We start from the raw sequence: 25,902 nt of genomic DNA, 5'->3' as shown, positions 1-25,902 counted from the left end.
CTGTCACTGCTGAGGGCCTGGGTTCAATCCCTGATCAGGGAAGTGAGATCCCATAAGCCATGTGGCCAAAAAGTTAACAAATAAATTATCCTCTGGATGCTTTAGAACCAGGATTGGGTTCACCTTCTGTAAAAATCCTTTAAGCAAGTTGAGGGATCACAAGAACTTTAATCATTATCTTTATATATTTAAGATTTTCAAAACACATTCATACCCAGGTTCTAAAAGCAGTTTAACAGGAATGAAAGTAAAGTTGGCTCCCCACCAGAAGCAGATAGGAGGATCAAGGTGAGCAGCTTGAGGACCATCTGGAGGCTTCAGCTTCCAGGGTGCATCACACAGAGTAAGACCCAGAACTCACCTGGACTGGCCCAATGCTCTTATTCCGGCCTCCAGGCATGCCATCTTCTCTGATTGCTGGAAGTAAATATAAAATAATAAGAAACATGCCCACAAGAGTCTAGGCACAAAAAGAGAACTTATTTGGCCAAAAGCACAAGGCAGTAATTGGTGAAGCTAACATTAAAACACAGGTCTTTCTGGACTCAAAGCACATATTCTTTCCATCATAAGCAGCAGATACTTTTGGGCTCCCAAGGCACTGGATACACACACTGTATACATTCAATATGCTCAACAAACATGATGGCATTATTAGTAGTCCTACAGCTACAAATATCCCACCAGGATGATGAATTTGAAAGCCTTGATAAATTCAAGAAGGTTGGGTGGAAGACAAAAAGAATATTTCCATTTTTAAATACAGTATTTTTACTTCCAGTCTAGGTTATCCAATCTATAAAGTCCTTAGGGCATGGTTGATTACCTGAAAAGGTAAAGGCTCCAAGCCTAACAGTTACCTGGGATAATTGAAAGGCTGACGGGAAGTTTGTTTTCCTTAAAGCAGAAATCATTCTTGGTCTTAGAAGAATACACATACCAACTTAAGACAAGCTGGAGTCGAATCCTGTTTTTGCCAGGTCTGAGTAATTACAAACAAGTTTATTCATCTCTCTGAATTTCAGTTTCACAGAAAAACAAAGAGGAATATTGGAACCTGTCTTATGGGGAATTGTGAGGGTTACATATAATTTAGCTAAAGCTCTAAGAATAGGGCCTGGCATTTCCTGCTGGCTCAGAAAGCGAAGAATCTGCCCGCAATGCAGGAGACTTGCGTTTGATCCCTGGGTTGGGAAGATCCCCTGGAGAAGGAAATGGCAACCCCACTTCAGTATTCTTGCCTGGGAAATCCCATGGACAGAGGAGCCTCGTGGGCTGCAGTCCATGGGGTTGCAAAGAATTAGATACGACTGAGTGACTACTTTCTACTTACGAAGTAGGAGGTAACAGTCGGCTTTAAAAGGCTGCTGTGAATTGGGGGCAAGAAACATATACAGTTAGATATATATTACCTAGAGACATGATGGTTGTTGTCTAGAAGCTCTCTTTTAACCTAATTTTAAGTTCTAAACATCTTAAAATTCCTTTGCTGCTGTTCCAGGGCCAGTGACAGTCTTTAGACACTTCTATTTCCAATACTGATATTTCACACGTACCTTTGTTTCAGTTCACAGGTACAGAACAAAAATCTATCATTGGCAGGTACAACACTGAATATTTCTCACTTGATATTTCACTCTCAATGTCTTGGAAGTGAGGAAGGAATTCAACATGCTTTCCTTCTTGTTTAAAGTGCCATAAATTTTAAAGATTTACATCTTACCAATTTCTTGTTCTGTTATTTAAAAACTTGTGTTGTCCCTCAACCCCACCTGGAGTAAGAAACTCATATATATGTTAGGTATTGTCATGCGTAAAGTTAACCCATGAGTAAAGTATTATTAGTATTATCACTCCCACTGAACAAATAACTCTAATGCTCAGAAAAATATTTTACTTTGAGTGATAGAAACTAAATATTAGAATCAAGATTTGGAGCCCAGGCTATCAGATTAAGACCAACTTTCTTTCCACCACTATAATTTCCCTAAATGTGTGTGCATCCCACAGGAGAAACATAATTTTAGGCTTTACGTAGATAATCTCTCAATTATACACTTATCCTAATGTCCATTAAAAAATACTGATTTTCCATTCACTGAAGTGCTAAAAACTGTTTGAAAATTCACTTTTTTTCAAAAAGATAATTTAAAGAAGAACATAAAATAATAGTACTGGTTTAATCAGAGATGGTAACATTTGTTAAAATGGCATGAAACTGCCTGAAGTGTGGGCAACAACATTATGTGTCACAGTGCCTCTGTTAAAACAAAAATTTGGCTCATAGTTTAAAACTTAAATCATACTCAGATATACTGATCCTCACAACAACCTTAAAAAGCATATAATAAAAGTCTGTTCTTTATACCTCTGTATCTCCTTTGCTACAGATGTAAAGAACAGACTTTTGGGCTCAGTGGGAGAAGGCGAGGGTGGGATGATTTAAGAGAATAGCACTGAAACATGTACAATACCATATGTAAAATAGATGGACAGTGTAAGTTCGATGCATGAAGCAGGGCACCCAAAGCTGGTGCTCTGGGACAACCCAGAGGGATAGGGTGGGAAGGGAGGTAGGAGGGTGGTTTAGAATGGGGGGGGACACACGTATACCTGTGGTCGATTCATGTTAATATGTGGCGAAAACCATCTCAATATTGTAAAGCAATTATCCTCCAATTAAAATAAATTAATTAAAAAATAAAACAGCAGCGCGCACACACACACACACAAAGTATACGTTAATATTATCCTATGCAGTTTAGACAAAAAAGGACGTGTTCAAGGTTACTCAGTTAAGAACTGATAGAGCAGGGATTTCAATTTACGTCTTCTTATTCTAAAGCTGTACTTGTTCCTTGATGCTACATTGAATTAAGAGCAAGTTTTTCAGCAGGGCTGAGTCTTTCTGGTAGTGAACTTACTTAAAACAACAAAACAAAGGGCTTTTGGGTAGAATCACAGAAAGAGTTCTGCTGCACCTCTCATCTAAACCTTAGAGAATGGCATCAGCTATGGTTCTTCTATCTGTTCAGAAGAAGCACAAATATTTTTTCCTGCTCTAGAACACATTCCTCACCTGCTTAGGTTGGGTAGCCAACCAATACCTAGAAACCAGAAAGACAGACACAAAGCTAACTACATCAAACCCCTGCTCAAAATCCACTGGGTTCATTGTGGTCTATGGGTTAATTAAATTCAAGTTCCCTGGCTTGGCATTCAAGATCCTCTGGGATCTGGTTCTTATGGGACTCTCCATTCTCATCTTGTAGATGACACCATCTTTTTGGCAGAAAGTGAAGAGAAACTAAAAAGCCTCTTGATGAAAGTGAAAGAGGAGACTGAAAAAGTTGGCTTAAAGCTCAACATTCAGAAAACTAAGATCATGGCATCTGGTCCCATCACTTCATGGGAAATAGATGGGGAAACAGTGGAAACAGTGTCAGACTTTATTTTTGGCGGCTCCAAAATCACTGCAGATGGTGATTGCAGCCATGAAATTAAAAGACGCTTACTCCTTGGAAGGAAAGTTATGACCAACCTAGATAGCATATTAAAAAGCAGAGACATTACATTGCCAACAAAGGTCCATCTAGTCAAGGCTATGGTTTTTCCAGTGGTCATATATGGATGTGAGAGTTGGACTATAAACAAAGCTGAGCACCGAAGAATTTATGTTTTTGAACTGTGGTATTGGAGAAGTCTCTTGAGAGTCCCTTGGACTGAAAGGAGATCCAACCAGTCCATCCTAAAGGAGATCAGTCCTAGGTGTTCATTGGAAGGACTGAGGCAGAAGCTGAAACTCCAATACTTTGGCCACCTCATGTGAAGAGTTGACTCATTGGAAAAGACCCTGATGCTGGGAGGGATTGGGGGCAGGAGGAGAAGGGGACGACAGAGGATGAGATGGCTGGTTGGCATCACCGACTCGATGGGCATGAGTTTGGGTAAACTCCGGGAGTTGGTGATGCACAGGAAGGCCTGGCGTGCTGCAATTCATGGGGTTGCAAAGAGTCAGACACCACTGAACGACTGAACTGAACTGATTCTCATCTTATACCACAAATGTTACATTGTACCTATAGAGAACTGTTAGTTCCTGAATATGCCATGCTGTTTTACAACACAGTTTTGCCTCTGCACATATTGTTGCCTCTATTCAGAAAGAAACTCTATAGCGGAAAATCTGATGACATCACCTTACTCAAGTGAGACCACCTTAACTAAGTGGTCCAAGTTAACATGACCAATAACAGGACAAACTTATACCATGTACTCTTTTTAATTTTTAAATTCATGTTATTTATTTTTGGCTGTGCTGGGTCACTGCTGCACAGGCTTTTTCTGAGCACAGGCTCAACAGCTGAGGCACATGGGCTTAGTCGCTCTGTGGCACGTGGGATCCTCCTGGATCAGGGATCAAACCTGTGTCTCCTGTATTGGCAGGTGGATTCTTTACCAATGAGCCACCAGGGAAGCCCACCATGCACTCCTGATAGGATGTACTAAAAGACACAACATTGCATCTGTGGCATTCTCACCAAAACTGCGTCAAGAGCAACCTAATTGTGAGGAAACTGACAAACCCAAATTAAGGGACAGTCTAGAGAATAAGTGATTTAAAATAAGAAAAGAATGAGGAACCACTTCAGATCAAAGGTGATTAAAGAGACCTAAGAACTAAATACAAAGTGTGATTTTGGACTGGCTCCTGGATTAGAAAATAGAAATTGCTACGAGGGACATTGGGATAACTAGTGAAACTTAAATATGACCGGCAATTAATTAATAGTATTGTTGTTGTTGTTCAGTTGCCAAGTCGTGCCCGACTCTCTGCAACCCCATGAACTGCAGCATGCCAGGCTTCCCTGTCCTTCACTACCTCCCTGAGTTTGCTCAAACTTACGTCCATTGAGTTAGTGATACCATCCAACTATCTGTCGCCCCCTTCTCCTCTTGCTCTCAATCTTTTCCAACATCAGGGTCTTTTTCAATGAGTCAGCTCTTCACAGCAGGTGCCCAAAGTATTGGAGCTTCAGTTTTAGCACCAGTTCTTTCAATGAAAATTTAGGGTTGATTTCCTTTAGGACTGACTGGATTATCTTGCAGTCCAAGGGACTCTCAAGAGCCTTCTCCAGCACCACAGTTCCAAGGCAGCAATTCTTCAGCGCTCAGCCTTCTTTATGGTCCAACTCTCACATCCATACATGACCACTGGAAAACCATAGCTTTGACTACATGGACGACTTGTCAGCAAGTGACGTCTCTGCTTTTTAACACACTGTGCAGATTTGTCACAGCTTTTCTTCCAAGGAGCAAGCATCTTTTAATTTCATATTAATAGTATTATGTCATGTTAAATTTCCTGATTTTGATAACAGTGCTGTATGTGAGAAGCGAAGGGGAATGAATCTACAACTTACTCTCAAATAGTACATAATACACATCAAGGAAGAGAGACCAAAGTGGGAGTCATTTTTACAAAGCTCTTGAAATTTCTAAGGAGCTTGATCTTCTTTTCCTTCAAGATTTCTGCTCAAATATCTTCTCTCCTTTCTTAGTACTCCGTGTTTATCCTGGTCAAGTGACATGGCAATGCCACAGCATCACTATCTCACAATGTTCTACAAACACCAACCTCCTCCAAGAAGGCTGACTTGAGAGGACTTTTGAACTAGTTATCTAGCAAGTTATGAGACAACAGAGTTAAGGGAACTTTATATTTCCACATAACTACCTAACTGATACAAATTTCCCACGTGGCTCAGTGTAGTTTCCTCTTGCCTCTAATGATTTTAACAATATTTCCCTCACCCAACTTCCTATCTGGTCTCCCCTATCCGTGACCAACCACAGTCAATTCACCAAACCAGGAAGCATCCTACACCAAAAGGGATATAAGAGAAAAGTCAGAGTTGGTCACAGCCCTTGAAAGGATCACTCAATAATGGCGAGAACAGACAAAGAGCACACGGTGATCAGTACCATGCAGAGGGCAAAAATGGGTTACGGAAGTACAAGAAGGTCATCGGGTGAGTGGAGGGTGGTGTCAGAGAAGGTTTCTCAGAAGATGTTACAAATAAAAACTGAGTGAAGAAGTCAGGTGAAGAAAAAGGGGGTAGAATATTCCAGGAAGATGAAACCAAGTGTGCAAAGCCACCAAAACATGAAACATCCTGAGTTCTTAAGAGAACTGGATTATGTGGGAAGAGCACATAATTCTTCCCCCTATGTGGAGGGGAGGAAAGGGATGCCAGAGGGGTCTTGAAAATTATTCTGAGGACTCCTGACTTTACCTAAAGACTGCAAGATGTGTGAGGAGAATGTGTATTGGGGGCATTCAGGTAGTTTGGGGGATGAAAAGAAAGGGTCCAGCCTCTACTTCCCACCATTATTTAAATCTCCCTCATTGACTTGTTAATTAACTTCCTGACCAGCCCATTTTGAGTTCTGAAAAGATATCTGTGTCAAAGACAGGGGACACAGACTGAGGGTACACATGACAGCTGTATTTTCTAATAGTTAATTTTTAAAATTCGAGGCCAAGTTTAGATTTATAGAACAATGGTAAAAATAATAAAGAGAATTTCCATATACTCCTCACCCAGCTTTCCCTTCTATACACTAAGCTTACATAGCCACAGACCATTCATCAGAACTAGAAAATTAACTTTGGCACAACACTATTCACCAAAGACTTTATTCAGATTTTCCTAGTTCTACTAATATCCTTTTCCTGTTCCAGAATCCAACCCAGGATCTCACAATGCATGTAGTTGTCATGTTTCCATAGTCTCCTCCAGTCTGTGACAGCTTCTTAGTCTTTATGACCTTGACAGTTTTGGAGACTTTTGTAGAATGCCAGTTATTTTGAATATTGCTCCATCTGGGCTTGTATGTTTTCTCATGATTTGACTGGGGAATGAATCTTTCCACCCCTCTGTGTGTACATGTGCCTATGTGCCCTTCTTAGTGATCATATTGGGGATACAAGATGTCCATGTAAACACATTCATGTTACTCTTGATCTCTCAGCTAAAGGATATCTGTCAGAATTCTCTACTGAAATGTACTATTTTTCTCTTTGTAATTACAAAATATTCTGATTCTGTTTAAATCTATGGCCTTTTATTTTAGCATCCATCAGTAGATCTTGCCTATAGCAACTACTATGGTGCTCTAGGGTGACTTTCCATTTCTCTTATTTTCTCTACACTTAGAATTCTTCATTAAGGAAGAACCATCATTCCTCTACTTATTCAGTTTGTTTTTTCAGTATGAACTCATGGATATTTTATTCTTTGGGTTATAAACTAATATAAACTAACATATATCTATATCTATAGCACATTCTAACATTTTGGCCCCACAAGATGCTCCAGACTCATTTTATATATTCCCTGCCTCAGTCCTAAAGTCAACCAGTTCTCCAGAGAGTCCTGATTCCTTTTACTGATATTAAGAAACCAAGGTATGGATACTAGGTGTGCTCATTACTCTTGGGGGTGTAACTGCTTCTAGCCCCTCACAATGCCTAGAGTCAGGCAATATATGTATATATACCAAATTCATGGATCTACACACACAACTATTTTTTTAATCTATCTAAACATGAATCCATGTTACAACAACCTCTGAGTCTAATCTAGCATCAGAGGTTTCATTCTAGCCTTCCTCTTTCCTGACTTATAACTTATTTCCCTGTTGTGAGAAACTCAACTCTCATTATCAACAATATATTTACTTATGTGTTCAACCCTAGTATACAAATAAAGTAGTGAAAGAATTCCTAAACCATAACCTTGAGAGAATCAAATTTATAAATCAGAGTGCTTTGTTTATATACAGTTCTTTTTATCTTTAGTTTTAATAGTATACAGTCAAAATTCTATTTTTCAAGGCCAGCTCTTTTCTTCTTCATTCTCTTCAATGAGTCTGTGATTTATTTTTATTATTAGTTAGATTCATTTGCCATTGGCTACAGTTTATCTCCTCCCCCCCCCAAATAATGGTTGCTCAAAAAAATTATATACAGTAAAATTCACTTCTTTTGTGGTGTTCAGTTCTATAGGTTTTGACAGGATACATAAAATTGTGTCAAACACCATAGTTCTATTGCCCCCAAAATACTCCAATGGCAACTGCGATTTTAATTCTGCTTTCTCAGCATCAACCAGTAGGTGGCAGGGTTTCTCTCTGAGACAAAGCCGTCACTGTGCAACTGAGCCTGCCTGCTTGGCATGCAAATGAACCTAGGAAGGCAGCTTTACATCCCTCACACCTCCTGTGTCATTTTCTCCAAAACATGGTTAGACAGTTTCTGTGGGAAAGCTGCTTCTTCTCTGAAACAGGCAAATTTGCCTGGAAGCCTCAGAATCTTAACACTGAATAAGCAGCATGGTTCATCAGAGAACAGTCAAGAAGGCAACCCATAAACATGCTTTGATAAAACTCAATGAAAGTGTGGTTTCCCTGGTGGCTCAGATGATAAAGAATCTATCTGCCTACAATGCAGGAGACTCAGGTTCAATCCCTAGGTCAGGAAGATCCCCTGGAGAAGGGTATGGCAACCCACTCCAGTATTCTTGCCTGGGAAATCCAACAGAGGAGCCTGGTGGGCTACAGTCCATGGGGTTGCAGAGTTGGACATGACTGAGTGACTAACAGTTCCTCTCTCTCTCTCTCAAAGAGGGCAACAAAGGAAGATGAGAAAACTGGAGACCAAAACCAAATTAGATAAATATGAGACGGATGAATGACCAGACTCTCTCTTCAAGACATTACTTGTTTGGTATTGGGGGATTTCTATAGGAGTAAACTGACAGTGGGGAAGGGAGAGGATTTTCAGGTAGAAGAAAGACCCCATGGACCAGCATTTCCTGCATTAGCCAGTGAATTCTTCACCACTGAGCCACCTGGGAAGCCTGTATCTCTCACCTTTCTTTGTAATAGGCAAGTTTACAATTTTAAAAACACATACAATTTAAAAAACCAGTCTGTAGGATAACTGAGTGTATCTACAAAACCAGAAATTGAACAATTCATTAAATCTGACTAATCCCCAGCCCATACTACTACTATGAGCTCCTAATACCTTGCTGAGTATTTTATATACACTGTCATATTTAACCCTCTAGAGAGCTCTGAAAGTATTATCATATCATTATAAAGGTACAGATATTGAGCATCAGAGACATAAAGCAAACTGTCCAAGGTCACAGACCTGGTCTGTCACCAAACTCTGCCTCCTGAGTCTGGGCTCTTTTACTGAACTACATTGCACCACTCTCCACCCTCTGAGAGTACCCTAGAGTTCTGACACTGGTTCTCTCTTCTGTATCCAAGTTCTCTCTCTGGGTGATTTCTACCCACTAACAAAACTTACTACCTCTATGCCAACAGCTCCACTAACTTCTACTTGTAGGCAGGGCTTGTCACCTCAGCTCCAATCCAATTTATATATCCAACTTCCTTAGTGGATGTCTATGGGTATCCTTCTCAGGTACCTCAAATTCAGCACCTATGAAGGTCAACATTTTGCCCCACTCTTTATTAATTAATTTACTATTAATTTGAATCTTCAACTTCAACTTCTAGTAAGGACCAATACTCAGTATGTCACCAACTCCTATGAGGTGAGCTTCTCCCACAGCTCCCCATCTGTGCCATCACTTTCCCCTTCCCTTTCTTCTGGACCCTTCTAAAAACTCTCTAGGTGGTTTTTCTGCTTCCATCAGCCAAATTCATTCTTTAAAGCTGCCCTCTGTGCTAAATCCCTTAGAATATTGGTTTATTTGTGTCATTTTAGACTAATGGCTCTTGGAAAATTTGTCAATAAATCCCTAATTCTTCACCAACTTGGATGCAGATTTCTGGCATGTCCAACCTGAGTATGCCATGATTCTACCAAACAGAATGATAACACATTCAGGGGACCTACAGCCTTCTTGTCTTTTCATATAAAATTCCTACTTCTTCTCATTATGCCCTGAAAAAACTATTGGAGTATATTCATCCTCGTTATTAGCATCTGATTGTTGATTGGGGTCTTGCCACATGGAGCCTGTGCATTCCTTCTCACACGATCCTCAATGTCTCATCAGTCTGTTACCCACCTAATCTGGGAGATCCCTGTAGGCAGATTCATTTTTGGATTATGAGTACACACACAGTACAAGGCCTGGTATATAGTATAGGCATAGGAAATATCTAACTCCAAGGCTTAATAGCTGACACTGGAGACAAAGTGCTGGGTGAAGGGTGGGTGTAGAGCCACAAGCACCACTCACCCTTCCGGTTCATCCCCATCTGGAGGCATTTGAGCAGGCGGCAGTACTGGCACCTGTTCCTCTGCTTCCGAGACATGACACAGTTCTTGTCACGACTGCACCGATAGACCCGCTTGTTGCAAATGCTCCGCTTGAAAAACCCTTTGCAGCCCTCACAGGAGATGATTCCATAGTGTAAGCCTGTGGCGCGGTCCCCACAAATGAGACAGGTTCGTTGTTCAGCGCGATCATCTGGAACAGAAACTGAACACATGAAAGTTAGAACATCGTGGAAATGATGGCTTTAAGCCTGCAGTTCTAAAAGAAGTAACCCTGGATAGATTCTGAACATAACCTTACCTGAACATAACTTTCTCTGCTAATTGGCAGAGGTGGCATCTTGCTGTAGGAACAAACTCCTTCATCTACCTGTAGATTCCACAAACAAAGCCTAACTAAAAAAAAAACTCATGTTCTCTGAGTTTCACCATCACTTTGAGTATCCAAATCAGAAATGTGGAAGGCTTCTCTCTCTCCCTTACTTTCTTTAGCGATAGCCTACCACTTCTACCCTGTAGGAAGGTGATAAGGATTACTTATCATGTATGTAAGTGTCCAGCATATGGTATACACCCAATAAATGATAGTTATAATTATTAACCAGTGGAGAAGCTTCCATGCTCAACTATACCTCAATTACAACAAAATCAGAAAAAAAATAAACCTCCTGGGAAGATTCTGATTAGAGGCCAAGGCAGAAGACCAGAGATTTGAACCACACTCAGTAACAAGCAAGGTATAAGGACATAGCCCTCAAAATTAAAGATACTTAGTTGTACTCTAGTTCTAGCACTTAGCAGGTGGGTGAACTTGGGCAAATTGTTACTTCACCTCTCTGAGCTGAGTTTCTCTCATCTGTAAAATGAGGATTTTACTGTCATATATATAACATAGATAAAATACTCAAGCACAGTATTTGCTATTATTTTAATTATCATTATCATCCAAACGGGCTCACACTTAAAGTGGTAGTAACATTCAAGAAAAGTATGTTAAGGCAATGTTAAAGGGCATAATGGTATATACAGAAAGGATACAGAGAAGGAAAGAGGCTAGCATTTATACAGCCTTTATTATTTGCCAAATTTGAGATATTTCTTTATGATCCCCATTTGTAGTAGGCTAGATAAAGGCCATTCAAAGGTATCAGGTCCTAATACCTGGAACCGATAAATGTTACAAGAAAAAAAAGAGTCTTTGCAGATATGATCACATTAAGGGCAGATTATAAAAATGGGCCCGACTTGCAATTACTTTTTTTGTTTTTTCCCGCACAACAAGGCATATGGAATCTTCATTCCCCAAACAGGGATCAAACCCGCATCCCTTGCACTGGAAGTGCAGACAGAGTCTTAATCACTGCACCACCAGGAAGTCCCCACATGGTTTTTAAAAATTTATTTTATTGAAGTATAGTTGATTAATTTTGTGTTAATTTCTGCTGTACAGCAAAGTAATTCAGTTATACAGCTATACATTCTTTTTTACATTCTTTTCTATTGTGATTTATCACAGGATATTGAATACAGTTCCTCGTGTTATACAGTAGGACCTTGTTTACCCATTCTATATGTAATAGTTTGCATCTGCTAATCTCAAATACCCAATCCATTCTTCCCCTACCCTCCAGCCACATGTCTGTTCTCTATGCCTAATCACATTGTTTTTATGAGAGAGACTTGATGTAGGTAGCAGAGGACGTGCACACGCAGCAGGACACACACATGTGTACAGGGAAAGGGATGTGAAGACAGAGGGAAACGCTGGCCACAAGCCAAGGACCAGCCAGCAGCCACTACAAGGTCAAAGAGGCAAAGAAGAGGTTCTGGATTTTCCTTCAGAACCTCTAAAGAAAGTGTGGCTCTGCCCACACCTTCATTTCAGCTGACTCCGGATTTCTGGTTTCTAGAATTGTGAAAGAATAAATTTTTGTCATTTTAAGCTACCCAGTTTCTGGTAATTTTTAACAGCAACATAGGAAACTAATACCTTTTTTTTTCATACAAGGACACAGACCTATTAAGGTTCCTGCTCAGAGTCACACAGCAAACAGCAGGTATGCAGAGAGCAGCAGACACATGAGACCACACAGCTAGGGAAATAGGGAAGGACGTACAAAAAGGGAAATGCCTAGGTGTTTTGAACAGTCCCTAGTTATAGATCTTTCTAAGTCTTTCTGAGGCCTGTATTCACTTCCTAACTTTGGTCAAATTGATAAACTGTGACAAACTGATATTCCCATGTTCCTATAACACAATCCTTTGTTAAGCTAACTTAAATGTGTTTATGTTATCTGCAGCTAAAAGAAACTTGGCTAAGATATCCTATCAAGTGGCCCTGGTATAATAAGCATTCCTTTTCTTTTCCTTTTAAAAATGCAAAGGAAGCTCAAGGAAAACATTAGAGCAAAGTTACAATAGCAAATTAAAAAACTAAACCAGGCAAGGCCAAACAGGCCAACGAATGGCGTGACAACAGCACTATGTGTGAGATGAAACCTCTTAAAAGTGCTGGGCTTGAGCTGCTGAAGAGGCTTAGAAATAGACCATGGAATACTGTCAGGAAATCATGATTGGCTACAGAGAATCTAAATTTTCTAATTTTAAAGTTGTCAATATTCTATTATATGCATACATTAAGATATATACAAGAACTCTGCAAGAGTAGACTTTAAAATGGTTATGACTAATCAATATCTACAAGAACTACACCTCATGGATGTGATGTCACTGAACACCTACAACTAGGCAGCGTGCTTTCTTTGTGTCGCGTCATGTAATTCTCATAATCCCAAAGATGAGTACAATTGTTATCACTATTTTGTAAATGAATACATTTGGAGGTCTCAAAAAAAGTTAAGTGACTAGTCCATTTTAGGAAGTGGCTGAGCTTAATCAATGGCACCCCACTCCAGTACTCTTGCCTGGAAAATCCCATGGATGGAGGAGCCTGGTAGTGCAGTCCAGGGGGTCGCGAAGAGTCAGACATGACTGAACAACTTCATTTTCACCTTTCACTTTTATGCACTGGAGAAGGAAATGGCAACCCACTCCAGTATTCTTGCCTGGAGAATCCTAGGGACGGGGTCAGACACAACTGAAGTGACTTAGCAGCAGTAGCAGTGAGCTTAATCTGCCAGTATCAGGACTAGAGATCAATAACGTCTTCATAAAGCACTTGTAGGCATTCTATGTAGCATCTGAATGGATCCAGGAGCAAAGGCCCCCCCAGAACAATCAAATACAGACCTTTTAAGAATCTGCTCATGTCTTGTAACACGCTTGTTCTTTTCATAAGCGTTAAAAAGGCCACACTGACATCAAAGACTAGAGGGAGATACTTTTCCACTGATGGGTGCAAAGAGACTAGATTCTCTTGGGGTCCTCTGACTGCTTTCTCTGGCCATAGCTATTCTTATTGCCATATTCTGTTTCTATAAACCCTTGTCTATGCCACAGACTAGGAAACCAACTCAGACGGAAGCTTCTCTAACAAAAAAGAGAAAGGCCCTCTTCCAATCAAACTCATAGCCCTTCAAAGAAGCAACTGGCAAACTTCTCTCATAGCATGTAGGGAAGAGTGAGTGTTACTTGCTCAGTCCTGTGTGACTCTTTGCAAGCCCATAGACTATAGCTCACCGGGCCCCTCTGTCCATGGAATTCTCCAGGCAAGAATACTGGAGTGGATAGCCATTTCCTTCTCTAGGGGATCTTCCCAACAAAGGGACTGAACCTGGGTCTCCAGCATTGCGGGCAGATTCTTTACGGTCTGAGTCACCAGGGAAGCGGGCAATAACAGAAGAAGCTACTGTTAACTGAGCACTTTGGTGTAGACTCTCAGCCAAGCACGTAACACATGTTGTTGTGCTGAATAACCACCACAAACCTAAATGAGGTACCCTACTTTATAGGTGAAGAAACTCATGAAGCTCATGAGGTGATATCACTTTTCAACAGTCACCCAGCCAGTAAGAAAGGGAGCTAGGGCTGGGACCCCCAAAGTCTATGCACCTAACTAACATACTCTATGGCCAAAGTTAAGCCAAATTTATTCTGTCTATGCAAGTAAGTCAGGCCCTTCTCCTCTTGAAAAACAAACACACAAAAGCTAAAAAGCCAATGTCTTACTTTGTAAATGAACAAACATAAGCAAAATGTCCCTAAATGGTTCTTGGCCAGATGTCAGAAAGGTTTTTGCAACTCCTATTCTTATAAAGGACTTGAAGGGTATTTAAAGCATGTTTACATTCCTTATCTCACCTGTACCAAGACCAGGGCAAGGATTATTTTTATCTTATAGATACAGGAAAAAAAAAAAAAAAGAAAAATTCGGTCATGTACCATGCAACATTCAAGAATTTACATGTACTATTTATTCATCACAGTGACTGTGAGAGGTTATCATTATCCTCATATAACAGAACCAGTAATCTTGGAGTTAGAAAGGGCCTTTCAAGTTGTCTTGAACAAGCTGACCTGAGGCATGAATTCCCTCTATGATACTCCTAAACAAGGGGTTAGTTACCCCATACTCAAGTAGAGTCACATCTCCAGTGACTCAATAAGGTACTTCATTCCATTCATTCCATTTTAGATAGTTTTAATGGTTCAAAAGTTTCACTTTACATTGAGCCAAAGTCTGTTAACCTGAAGCCTTCCTCATTGCCTTGAGTTATGTGCTTGCGGGCAAAAAATATATGCATAACCTAAGTCTAGTCCATATACCAATCATTCATTTAAAGATAAATGGAGTTCCTAACTGTGAATTCTACTTATTCTTAATCATACAGTATCAAAATTTCACATAAAACCAAGTAACCAGAACTGAATGGTTTGTTTTCTTAATTTAAGGCTCAATTAGTCTTATGTATCTGCAGCTAACAACAAACACCAGTAAACACATAGTATTTTATAATTATTGATGATATAATGCTACAAAAATGATATACATTTTATAATGGGAAAAATGAAGCTTAAATAGGTGAGTGAGTGAGTGAGTGAGTGAATGAAAGTCATTCAGTCATGTCCGACTCTTTGTGACCCCATGGACTATACAGTCCATGGCATTCTCCAGGCCAGAATACAGGAGTGAGTAGCCTTTTTCTTCTCCAGGGAATCTTCCCAATCCAGGGCTGAACACAGGTCTCCCTCATTGCAGGCGGATTCTTTACCAGCTGAATCACAAGGGCAGCCCAGCTTAAAGAGGTAAGGAAATTTAATTGGTTATATAGTCAGGAGTGAAACTGAAATCAGAACTCAAAAACTTCTGATTCTGAGACTGCTGTATTTCCAATCCCTCTATACTTAATTCACATCTGGTTTACAGACATCTAAATCCTGAAGTATTTATCAAGTATACCATTAATATGTCTTTCATAGTCCGTTCCTGAGAAAAGTAGGATTTCTTGAACCCAAGAGTTGGGCTTTACATTTGTCTTTGATCAATTTTATCTTTACATAAGAAATTCCATATATCATTCTAGTCTGTGGAACTCTGGGGATCTGGCCACCCAGTATATTAGTTATTTTACCCTCCTCCTTTTTACCTTGTATGGTTAATACTAGATAATATTCATTTCTAACTTTAAAACAATATTCAACAGAAAGTGGCCTCAGACAAGTTGTTAGAGCCTCTTCTCAACGTGACTTAAGCAAATTGACCAACTGGAAACAGTTGTTCAACTAGTTTTGTCTGTTAATTAGCCAGACACCCCAGTCTGGCCTGCATTTCTCTATCTTATACATAAAGATACCATGAATGACTGTTAGATGCCTCACTGAAATTTCAGATTCATTACATCTACAGTATTCTTTCATTAGAGGGCTACCATAAAGCAGATGGTTTACAAACATTTAGCACTCTTAGCCTATTAATTCAATGTTCTTAACTTGTGTTAGTCTACCTGAAACTACAATGGGAAGAAAATCAGCCAAATAAGCACTTCAAAATGGAGACTATGGGAACATAACCAGTATTTTACAGTAATTTTAAATGGAATATAATCTACAAAAATATTGAGTCACTATGTTGTATATGTGAAACTAATACTGGAAATCAACTACACTTCAATTAATACATACATAAATAAATAAAAGCAACAAAAACAACAGCACCAAAGAAGAGAGTATGGTGCTTGGTAACTACAGCGCTCAGTAAGATAAGAGACAGAGTTGTTGATGAAAATCTGAGGGTTTAAAATATGATAGGTATTCGAAACTCTGACAAGGGAGTTTGCTATCTACACAAATAGCAATGGGTTAAATAATAGTGTAGGAAAGAGAAGACTCTTACTAACTTACAGGGAAATGGAATGTTTGCCTTGATCAGGAATACTAGAAGGTAGAAGGGTTCAGATTGTGTACTCTAAAAATACCACTTCATATGAACAGGAGCCAGGACTCCTGAGAAAAACAGCTGATTTCAGGTTTGAGGCAGAATATAAAAGATGCCTTTCAAATTGTTCATGGGGTTCTCAAGGCAAAAACAGTGGAGTGGCGTGAGCAGACCTTACAATTAGCTGACAAAAGAAGAGAAGTGAAAGGAAAAGGAGAAAGGGAAAGATACACCCAATTGAATTTAGAGTTCCAGATAAGAGCAAGGAGAGATAAGAAAGCCTTAAGTGAACAACACAAAGATATAGACGAAAACAATAGAAAGGGAAAGACTAGATATCTCAAAAAAAATTAAGAGATACCAAGGAAACATTTCATGCAAAGATGGGCACAATAAAGGACAGAAATGGCAAGGACCTAACAGGGGCAGAAGAGATTTTAAAAAGGTGGCAAAAAAAAAAAAAAAAGAAGAAGAAGAGGTGGCAAGAATACACAGAAAAACTATACAAAAAAGATCCTCATGACCCAGATCCCCACGACGGTGAGGTCACTCACCTAAAGCCAGACATCTTGGAATGTGAAGTCAAGTGGGCCTTAGGAAGCACTACTACACAAAGTTAGTGAAGGTCATGGAATTTCAGCTGAGTTACTTCAAATTCTAAGAGGATGCTGTTAAAGAGTTGCACTCAATATGCCAACAAATTTGGAAAACTCAGCAGTGGCCACAGGACTGGAAAAAGTCAGTTCTTATTCCAATCCTAAAGAAGGGCAATGCCAAAGAATGTTCAAACTACCATACAATTGAGCTCATTTCACATGCTAGCCTGGTAATGCCCAGAATCCTTCAAGCTAGGCTTCAGCAGTACATGAACTGAGAACTTCCAGATGTTCAAGCTGGATTTAGAAAAGGCAGAGGAACCAGAGATCAAAAGTGCCAACATCTGTTGGATCACAGAAAAAGCAAGGGAATTCCAGATAAACATCTACTTTCTGCTTCAATGACTATGCTAAAGCCTTTGACTGTGGATCACAACAAATGGTGGAAAATTCTTAAAGAGATGGTAGTACCAGACCACCCTACCTGTCTCCCGAGAAACCGGTATGCAGGTCAAGAAGCAACAGAATCAGACATGGAACAAAGGACTGGTTCAAAATTGGGAAAGGAGTACATCAAGGCTGTATATTGTCACCTTGCTTATTTAACTTAAATGCAGAATATGTCATGAGAAATGCCAGGCTAGATGAAGCACAAGCTGGAAACAAGACTACCGGGAGAAATATCAATAACCTCAGATATGCAGATGACACCACCCTTATGGCAGAAAGCGAAGAGGAAGTAAAGAGCCTCTTGATGAAGGTAAAAGAGGAGAGTGAAAAAACTAAGATCATGGTATCCAGTCCCATCATTCATGGCAAATAGATGGGGAAAATGTGGAAACAGTGACAGAGTTCATTTTCTTGGGCTCCAAAATCATTGCAGACAGTGACTGTGGCCATGAATTTAAAAGACACTTGCTCCTTGGAAGAAAAGCTATGACAAACCTAGACAGCATATTCAAAAGCAGAGACATTACTTTGCCAACAAAGGTCCGTACAGTCAAAACTATGGTTTTTCCAGTAGTCAGGTACAGATGCGAGAGCTGGACCATAAAGAAGGCTAAGTGTCAAAGAACTGATGCTTTTGAATTATGGTGATGGAGAAGACTCTCAAGAGTCCCTTGGACAGCAAAAAAAATCACACGTAAAGGAAATCAACCCTGAAGATTCACTGGAAGGACTGATGCTGAAGCTGACACTCCAATACTCTGGCCACCTGATACCAAGGGTCAACTCACTGGAAAAGACCTGATGCTGGGAAAGATTGAAGGCAAGTGGAGAACTGGGCAACAGAGGATGAGATGGTTGGATGGCATCATTGATTCAATGGACATAAGTTTGAGCAAATTCTGGGAGATAGTGAAGGACAGGGAAGTCTGGCGTGGTGCAGACCATGGGGTTGCAACCCTGGGGTTGCAAAGAGTCAGACATGACTTAGCGACTGAACAACAATACACAAGGTGAGTCTTGAACTACCCAAGACTAACAATGGGGTCACGTCAAAAGGATACAGGGAGCAACATAAAAGCCTCCCACTGGCCTAAAAGGAAGACTATCATCAAAAATAATGACGATGGCAATGGATTAAAACACTTCAAACATCAAAATCAATTCATTTATAATAATATTAAAACAGAAAACCTCATTAGTTACCACTGGAGGATGCCTTGACACCAATTCATTATTCTGAAAATTGATGAATAAAGGGAAAAAGTCAAACAGTGAAGTAAAAACTGTTGGAATCTTCCTCTCTTGCTACTTTTGTCAACAGCAAGAGAAGAGAGGGGGGTGGAAACTGAATTTTTAGAAACTTTAAGCTTTAATTGAGAAGACTTGAATTAGGTAAACATATTTGCCTGGTGTCAAGGGATCAAGCTTTGGGTGGGGAGGTAGAGTTGAGCTCAGGGCCCATAGCAAGGTAAGTCTCAACTCAAAGATGGAAATAAAACAGACAACTGTCAGCTCTACAAAATCTTCTGAGCAGAGGCAGTAGAACATAGAGATTAAGAACTTGGTCTGCAGAGTCAGAATCCTTGGGCTTGAATAATCTAGGCTCTGTGACTTTCTAGATATGTGACTTTGGAAAGCTTCTTAAACCTCGCCAGAGGTGCCTCAGTTTCTTTTTTATAAAATGCGGATCAGATTCCCTTCTTCAAGGAATTGTGAGAATCAATGAATTAACAGATTACCTATAAATAACATGGAGCTGTAGCTTCCTCATGGTCTGTATTAGAATGAAATAGCTTGACAAACTGACAATATTGTTGACTGTTTTTTTCTAACTTAAAAAATTCCACTAGCACAAAGGAGGAGTATTCCAGTCAGTCTGGTGGCAGAGTAAGATAATAACAGACTTCATAGAGGAGGCAAGTTCCAATGTATGACTATCGGTTAGACAAGTGAAAGCAGAGGAGGGCATAAGCAAAAGAAACAATTGGTATATAATGTCTTAACTTTGGTGCTAGACACCCCTAACTTGGGTTTTCCTCAAAACAATCTCATTTGCTTTTAAAATAGCCAATATAGTTCACTAAGCTTCAGCAAGACTATCGAGTTACCCACAAATATCTGCAGATAAATCAGTTTATGTCCTACCCTTCTATATGTAAAACAGTGACGATCTGCCCACAATTCTTTTCCTGCAAAATGTTCTCAAGGAGGCTTGCTGGTTACTCATGAGAATTAAATGCAACCACTCTTTCAGTCACTAAGTTTTGCCTGGCTCTTTATGACCCCGTGGACTCTGCAGCAAACCAGGCTCCTCTGTACTCTACTATTTCCCAGAATTTGCTCAAATTCATGTCCGTTGAGTCAGTGATGTTATCTAACCATCTCATCCTCTGCTGCCCCCTTCTTCTTTTGCCTTCAATCTCTACCAGCATCAGAGCCTTTTCCAGTGAGTTGGCTGTTATCAGGTTACCAAAGTATTGGAGTTTCAGTTTCAGAGACACTCCTTCCAGTGAATATTCAGGGTTGATTTCCTTTAGAATTGACTGCTTTGATCTCCTTGCTGTCCAAGGTACTCTCAAAGAGTCTTCTACAGCACCACAATTTGAAAGCATAAATTCTTTGGTGCTCAGCCTTCTTTATGGTCCAACTCTCACATCCATATGTGACTGCTGGAAAAACCCTGTGTGTGTGTGTGTGTCTGTGTGTGTGTACTGTGTGCGTACTGTATGTGTGTATTCCGTGTGTGTGTGTGTGTGTGTGTGTGTGTGTACTGTGTGCGTACTGTATGTGTGTATTCCGTGTGTGTGTGTGTGTGTGTGTACTGTGTGCGTACTGTATGTGTGTATTCCGTGTGTGTGTGTGTGTGTGTACTGTGTGCGTACTGTATGTGTGTATTCCGTGTGTGTGTGTGTGTGTACTGTGTGCGTACTGTATGTGTGTATTCCGTGTGTGTGTGTGTGTGTGTGTGTACTGTGTGCGTACTGTATGTGTGTATTCCGTGTGTGTGTGTGTGTGTGTACTGTGTGCGTACTGTATGTGTGTATTCCGTGTGTGTGTGTGTGTGTACTGTGTGCGTACTGTATGTGTGTATTCCGTGTGTGTGTGTGTGTGTGTGTGTACTGTGTGCGTACTGTATGTGTGTATTCCGTGTGTGTGTGTGTGTGTGTACTGTGTGCGTACTGTATGTGTGTATTCCGTGTGTGTGTGTGTGTGTGTGTGTACTGTGTGCGTACTGTATGTGTGTATTCCTTACCACTAGTTGACTGTAGGGACCTTTGTTGGCAAAGTGCCATCTCTGCTTTTTAATAAGCTGTCTAGGTTTGTCATAGCTTTCCTTCCAAGGAGCATATGTCTTTTACTGTAATGGCTGCAGTCAGCATCTGCAGTGATTTTAGAGCCCAAGAAAATAAAATATGTCATTGTTTCCACTTTTTTCCCTTCCATTTGCCATGAAGTGAAAGGACAGATGCCTCAATCTTAATTTCTTTAATGCTGACTTTCAAGCCAGCTTTTTCACTCTCCTTTTACCCTCATCAAGAGGTCCTTTAGTTCCTCTTCACTTTCTGCCATTAGACTGGTATCATCTGCATATCTGAGGCTGTTGATATTTCTCCTGGCAATGATATTTCTCCTGGCAATCTTGATTCCAGTTTGTGATTCATCCAGCCTGGCATTTCTCATGATGTACTCTGCCTATAAATTTAAACAAGCAGTGACAATACCTGCCTTATTGAACTCCTATCCCAATTTGGAACCAGTTTGTTGTTTCATGTCCAGTTCTAACTGTTATTTATTGACCTGCATACAGGTTTCTCAGGAGGCAACTCAGGTGGTCTGGTAGTCCCATCTCTTTAAGAATTTTCCAGTTTGTTGTGATCCACAGTCAAAGGCTTTGGCGCAATGAAGCAGAGTTAATGTTTTTTTGGCTTTGAAAAGTGAAAGTGAAGTCGCTCAGTTGTGTCCCACTCTTTGCGACCCCATGAACTGTAGCCTATGAGGCTCCTCCATCCATGGAATTTTCCAGGCAAGAGTACTGGAGTGGGTTGCCATTTCCTTCTCCAGGGGATCTTCCCCATCCAGGGATTGAACCCAGGTCTCCCAAACTCCAAGCAGACGCTTTTACCGTCTGAGGCACCAGGAAGTTCTTTGGCTGCACCTAAATATTGCATTTTGGACTCTTTTGGGGGGGCTACTCCATTTCTTCTAAGGGATTCTTGCCCAGAGTAGTAGATATAATAGATATATCTATTATATATCTATATACCTATATATCTCCGTTGTATTTGCCCTGTCCATTCCAGTTCACTAATTCCCAAGATGTCGATGTTCAATCTTGCCATCTCCTGCTTGACCACATGCAATTTACCTTGATCCATGGATCTAACATTCCCAGTTACTATGCAACACTGTTCTTTATAGCATCAGAGTTTACTTTCACCAACAGACACATTCCCAACTGAGCATCATTTCTGCTTTGGTCCAGCCACTTCACTCTTTTTGGAGCTATTAGTAATTGTCCTCTGCGCTTCCCCAGTAGCATACTGGACACCTTCTAACCTGGGAGGGTTCATCTTCCAGTAGTCATTTCTTTTTGCTTTTTCATACTGTTTATAGGGTTCCTGATACAAGAACACTGGAGTCAGTTGCCATTTCCTCTTCCAGTGGAGCATGATTTGTCAGAACTCTTCACTACTACCCATCCATCTTGCGTGGCCCTGCATGGCATGGCTTGTAGCTTCACTGAGTTATGCAAGACCCTTTGCCGTGACAAGGCTCTAAGACTAATGAAGGGGAAATGCAACCACACATGGGCATTATTACCAAGAAAGGTAACATGCTTTTCTTTGCTATAGTCTTCCAAAATTTAGAAACAATTTTAAGAATTTATTTTTCATCAGTAATTATTCTAGAGCAGGAAACAGGAACTATCATATTAAATCTCATTTCTTCACAAATTAACTGATACTCCGGCATACAGAGAGAAGGGCTGATGGAGAGAGAGTTCAGTTAGGGTCTCTATGGACAGAGATTAATCTTTAGAGGTAGAAATGTCTCATTTCTTCACATGTTAACTGATACTCCGGCACAGAGAGAGTAGGGCTGATGGAGAGTTCAGTTAGGGTCTCTATGGACACAGATTAATCTTTAGAGGTAGAAATGTCAAGTTCCAGATCCATAATGAGATCTACAAAGTAAAGCCATCTTTGTTGTTGTTTAGTCACTAAGTCACGTCTGACTCTTTTGTGACCCCATGGACTATAGCCAGATAGGCTCCTTTGTCACTGGAATTTTTCAGGTAAGAACACTGGAGTAGGTTGCCATTTCCTCCTCCAGGGGATCTTCCCCGGCCAGGGATAGAACCCATGTCTTGTGTCTCCTGCACTGGCAAGCAGGTTCTTTACCTCTGGGCCACCTGGGAAACCCCTATCTAAAGAAACCTATACCAAATATCATACTTAATGGTGGAAATCTTAAAAAAAAAAGAAACCAAAAACCCTTTTCTTTGAGATTTTAAGACAAGGATGGTCCTTTATCAATACTTACATTTAACACTGTACTGGAGGTTCTAATCAGCACAGTAAAATAAGAAATACCCAAAAAATAACTATATTTCTATCCTAGTCACAAACAGAAATGAAATAGCAAAAGATGCCATTTATAATAGCATCAAAAAATATAAAATACCTAGGATGTAAATCTAATAAAGACATAAGATCTCGACAGAAAAATTTTAATATACTTATTTAATAAACTATTTCTAAGATAAATTGAAAAAGATTTCAGTAAATGGAGAGATATACTATGCTAGTAGATTGGAACAGTTCTTATTAAGATCTACAGATTTAGTAAAATTCCATTCAACATCCCAAGTTGAAGCTTCAATACTTTGGCCAAAGAACGGAGTCATCAGAAAAAGACCCTGATGCTGGGAAAGATTAAAGGCTGGATGGGAAGGGGATGACAGAGAACTAGACGGTTGGATGGTATCACCGACTTAATGGACAGGAGTTTGAGCAAGCTCCAGGAGACGGGGAAGGACAAGGAAGCCTGGTGTGCTGCAGTCCATGGAGTCGCAAAGAGTCGGACACGACTGAGCGACTGAAGAACAACAACATCCCAACTCTGTGTGTGCCTGTGTGTGTCTAACCTGACAAGCAAATTCTAAAATGTGCATGGAAACGCAAAAGAACAAAAACAGCGCAAATATTTAAGAAAAATAAGATGACTTAAAATAAAAAAATAAGATGACCATGTTCATTTTAAAGCTGCAGTAATTAAGATATGTTTTACTGGCTCACAAGTAGACAAAGAGACCAAACGAACTGAATGGAGAATCCTACAATATAATCATACACATATGGGTATTTAACCTATTAGTGGCACTGCAGAGCAGTGAGGAAAATACAGTTTTCAATGAACAATGCTGGAACAATTAAATGTCTATGTGGGGAAGAAAAATGAGACATGATCCTACCTCACACCATGTAAAATATTGAATTCCAAGGAGAAAGCAAACCCAAATATCAAAAGCAAAATAATACACCACTCAGAAAATAAAGCACTAATATAAAGGAAACCATTGATAAAGTTAGACTACAGTAAAATGAAGAACTTCAAGAGAATGATAAGGCAAGTCATGGTATGAAAACAGACATATGTAGTACATACAACCTACAGAGAGCTTACAACCAAAATATATAAAACTCCTATACATCAGTAAGAAAGAAGCAATGCAGGAGAAAGCTGGACAAGAGATGTGACCAGGCATTTTCACAAAGGGGGCTACAGATTTTATCCTACTGATAAAAGGCTACTGAGATTTTTAAATAAAGCTATGTCTGAATCAAAGCAGTATTTTAGGAATATTAATTTCACAATGATGTGCAGATTGCCACAAGATGGATGGCATGAGCATCTAGGTAACAGGAATGGTAACAATCAAATGGCCAGACTAAAGTGAAAAGAAAGTGTAGGGGCTCTAGAGGTGGCTTGTTGACTGACTAGATTCCAGAGCTGCGATAAGGAGAGGATGAGATAGGAAAGTATTTAAAAAATGAACTCAAGGTGTTAAACAAAGGTGTTTGTGAGAAATGTGATATCACTAATAGAAAGTAAAGCAAAAGCTGAGTGAGGGACAAAAATCAATGGCTTTAATTTAAGAGAGACTTCAGTTTAAGACTCTGGGGGAGAGTCAAGCAGAAGTTTTCTAAAGGCAATTATCTACAGGACAGTGGTTACGGCAAGAATGAAGGATGCGGGCGTCATCAGCGCATGGGAGAGCTGAGGCTGGTTGTAAGTTTGAGGAGGAAGGGCGTGTGCGCAGCAGCAGCTGTGCCGTGCGCTACGTCACTTCAGTCATGTCCAGCTCTTTGCAGCTCCATGGACTGTAACCCGCCAGGCCCCTGTCCATGGAATTCTCCAGGCAAGAATATTGGAGTGGGTTGCCATTTCCTTCTCCAGGGATCCTCCTGACCCAGGAATCAAACCTGCATCCTTTATGTCTCCTGTACTGGCAGGCGGGTTCTTTACCACTAGCACCACCTGGCAAGCCAGAGAAGCAGCAGGAGGATCGGATGAAGACACAGAGAGGGGAAGGTAAGTTAGGGAAAGAAAGCGAGATGACATGATCAAAGAAGAAAAAGGTAGACTATAAATCCATGATTATGAAAAATATAAGGGACAAAAAAGGTCTCATGAAGAAGAGAACACTGTCAAACACAATGCAGGTCAAAAAGTGTGAGGAGAAAAGGCTCAAAGGTCACTAGTGAGAAGTTTCAGTAACTGGTTAGAACAAAAATCAGATTAAAAAAAAAAAATCAGATTCAGTTAAAAACATGTGAGTGGTAAAGAAATAAAATAAGTAGTATCACTCCATTCAAGAATGATGGGTCAGAAGGTAAAGAGTTTGCCTGCAATTCCAGAGACCCGGGTTCTATCCCTGGTTTGGGAAGACTCCCTGGAGGAGAGCATGCAACCCACTCCAGTATTCTTGCTTGGAGAATCCCACCGGACAGACGAGCCTGGCAGGCTACAATCCATGGGGTTACAAAGACTCAGACATGACTGAGAGACTAAGCACGAGAATGACAGAAAAAACTTTTGCAGGAAGAAGCAACAGATTTAAGCAAATGTTTATTTATTTTTCTTTTTTAAAATTTATTTAATTGGAGGTTAACTGCTTTACAGGCTTCTCT

General features: G+C 40.2%; 1 protein-coding gene across 4 annotated transcripts in view; it reads right to left on the bottom strand.

Annotated features, from left to right (window-relative positions):
• NR6A1 (nuclear receptor subfamily 6 group A member 1) overlaps positions 1 to 25,902 on the bottom strand; it is a 214,333-nt gene that overhangs the window by 25,452 nt on the left and 162,979 nt on the right. For all 4 annotated transcript variants that reach the window (XR_009694644.1, XM_061154681.1, XM_061154682.1 and 1 more), the window contains 2 exons: positions 10,290 to 10,532; positions 362 to 417 (listed from right to left, as the gene is read on the bottom strand). Coding sequence is in view for 3 of the 4 variants with exons in the window: in XM_061154681.1 (XP_061010664.1) it covers positions 362 to 417; positions 10,290 to 10,532 (299 nt within the window). In the remaining variant the exon portion in view is untranslated. The remainder of the gene's footprint in view (positions 1 to 361; positions 418 to 10,289; positions 10,533 to 25,902) is intronic.

Source organism: Dama dama, chromosome 11 (assembly GCF_033118175.1).
Source record: "Dama dama isolate Ldn47 chromosome 11, ASM3311817v1, whole genome shotgun sequence".
NCBI classification, from domain to species: domain Eukaryota; kingdom Metazoa; phylum Chordata; class Mammalia; order Artiodactyla; family Cervidae; genus Dama; species Dama dama.
This window is presented reverse-complemented; position numbering and strand designations above follow the sequence as displayed.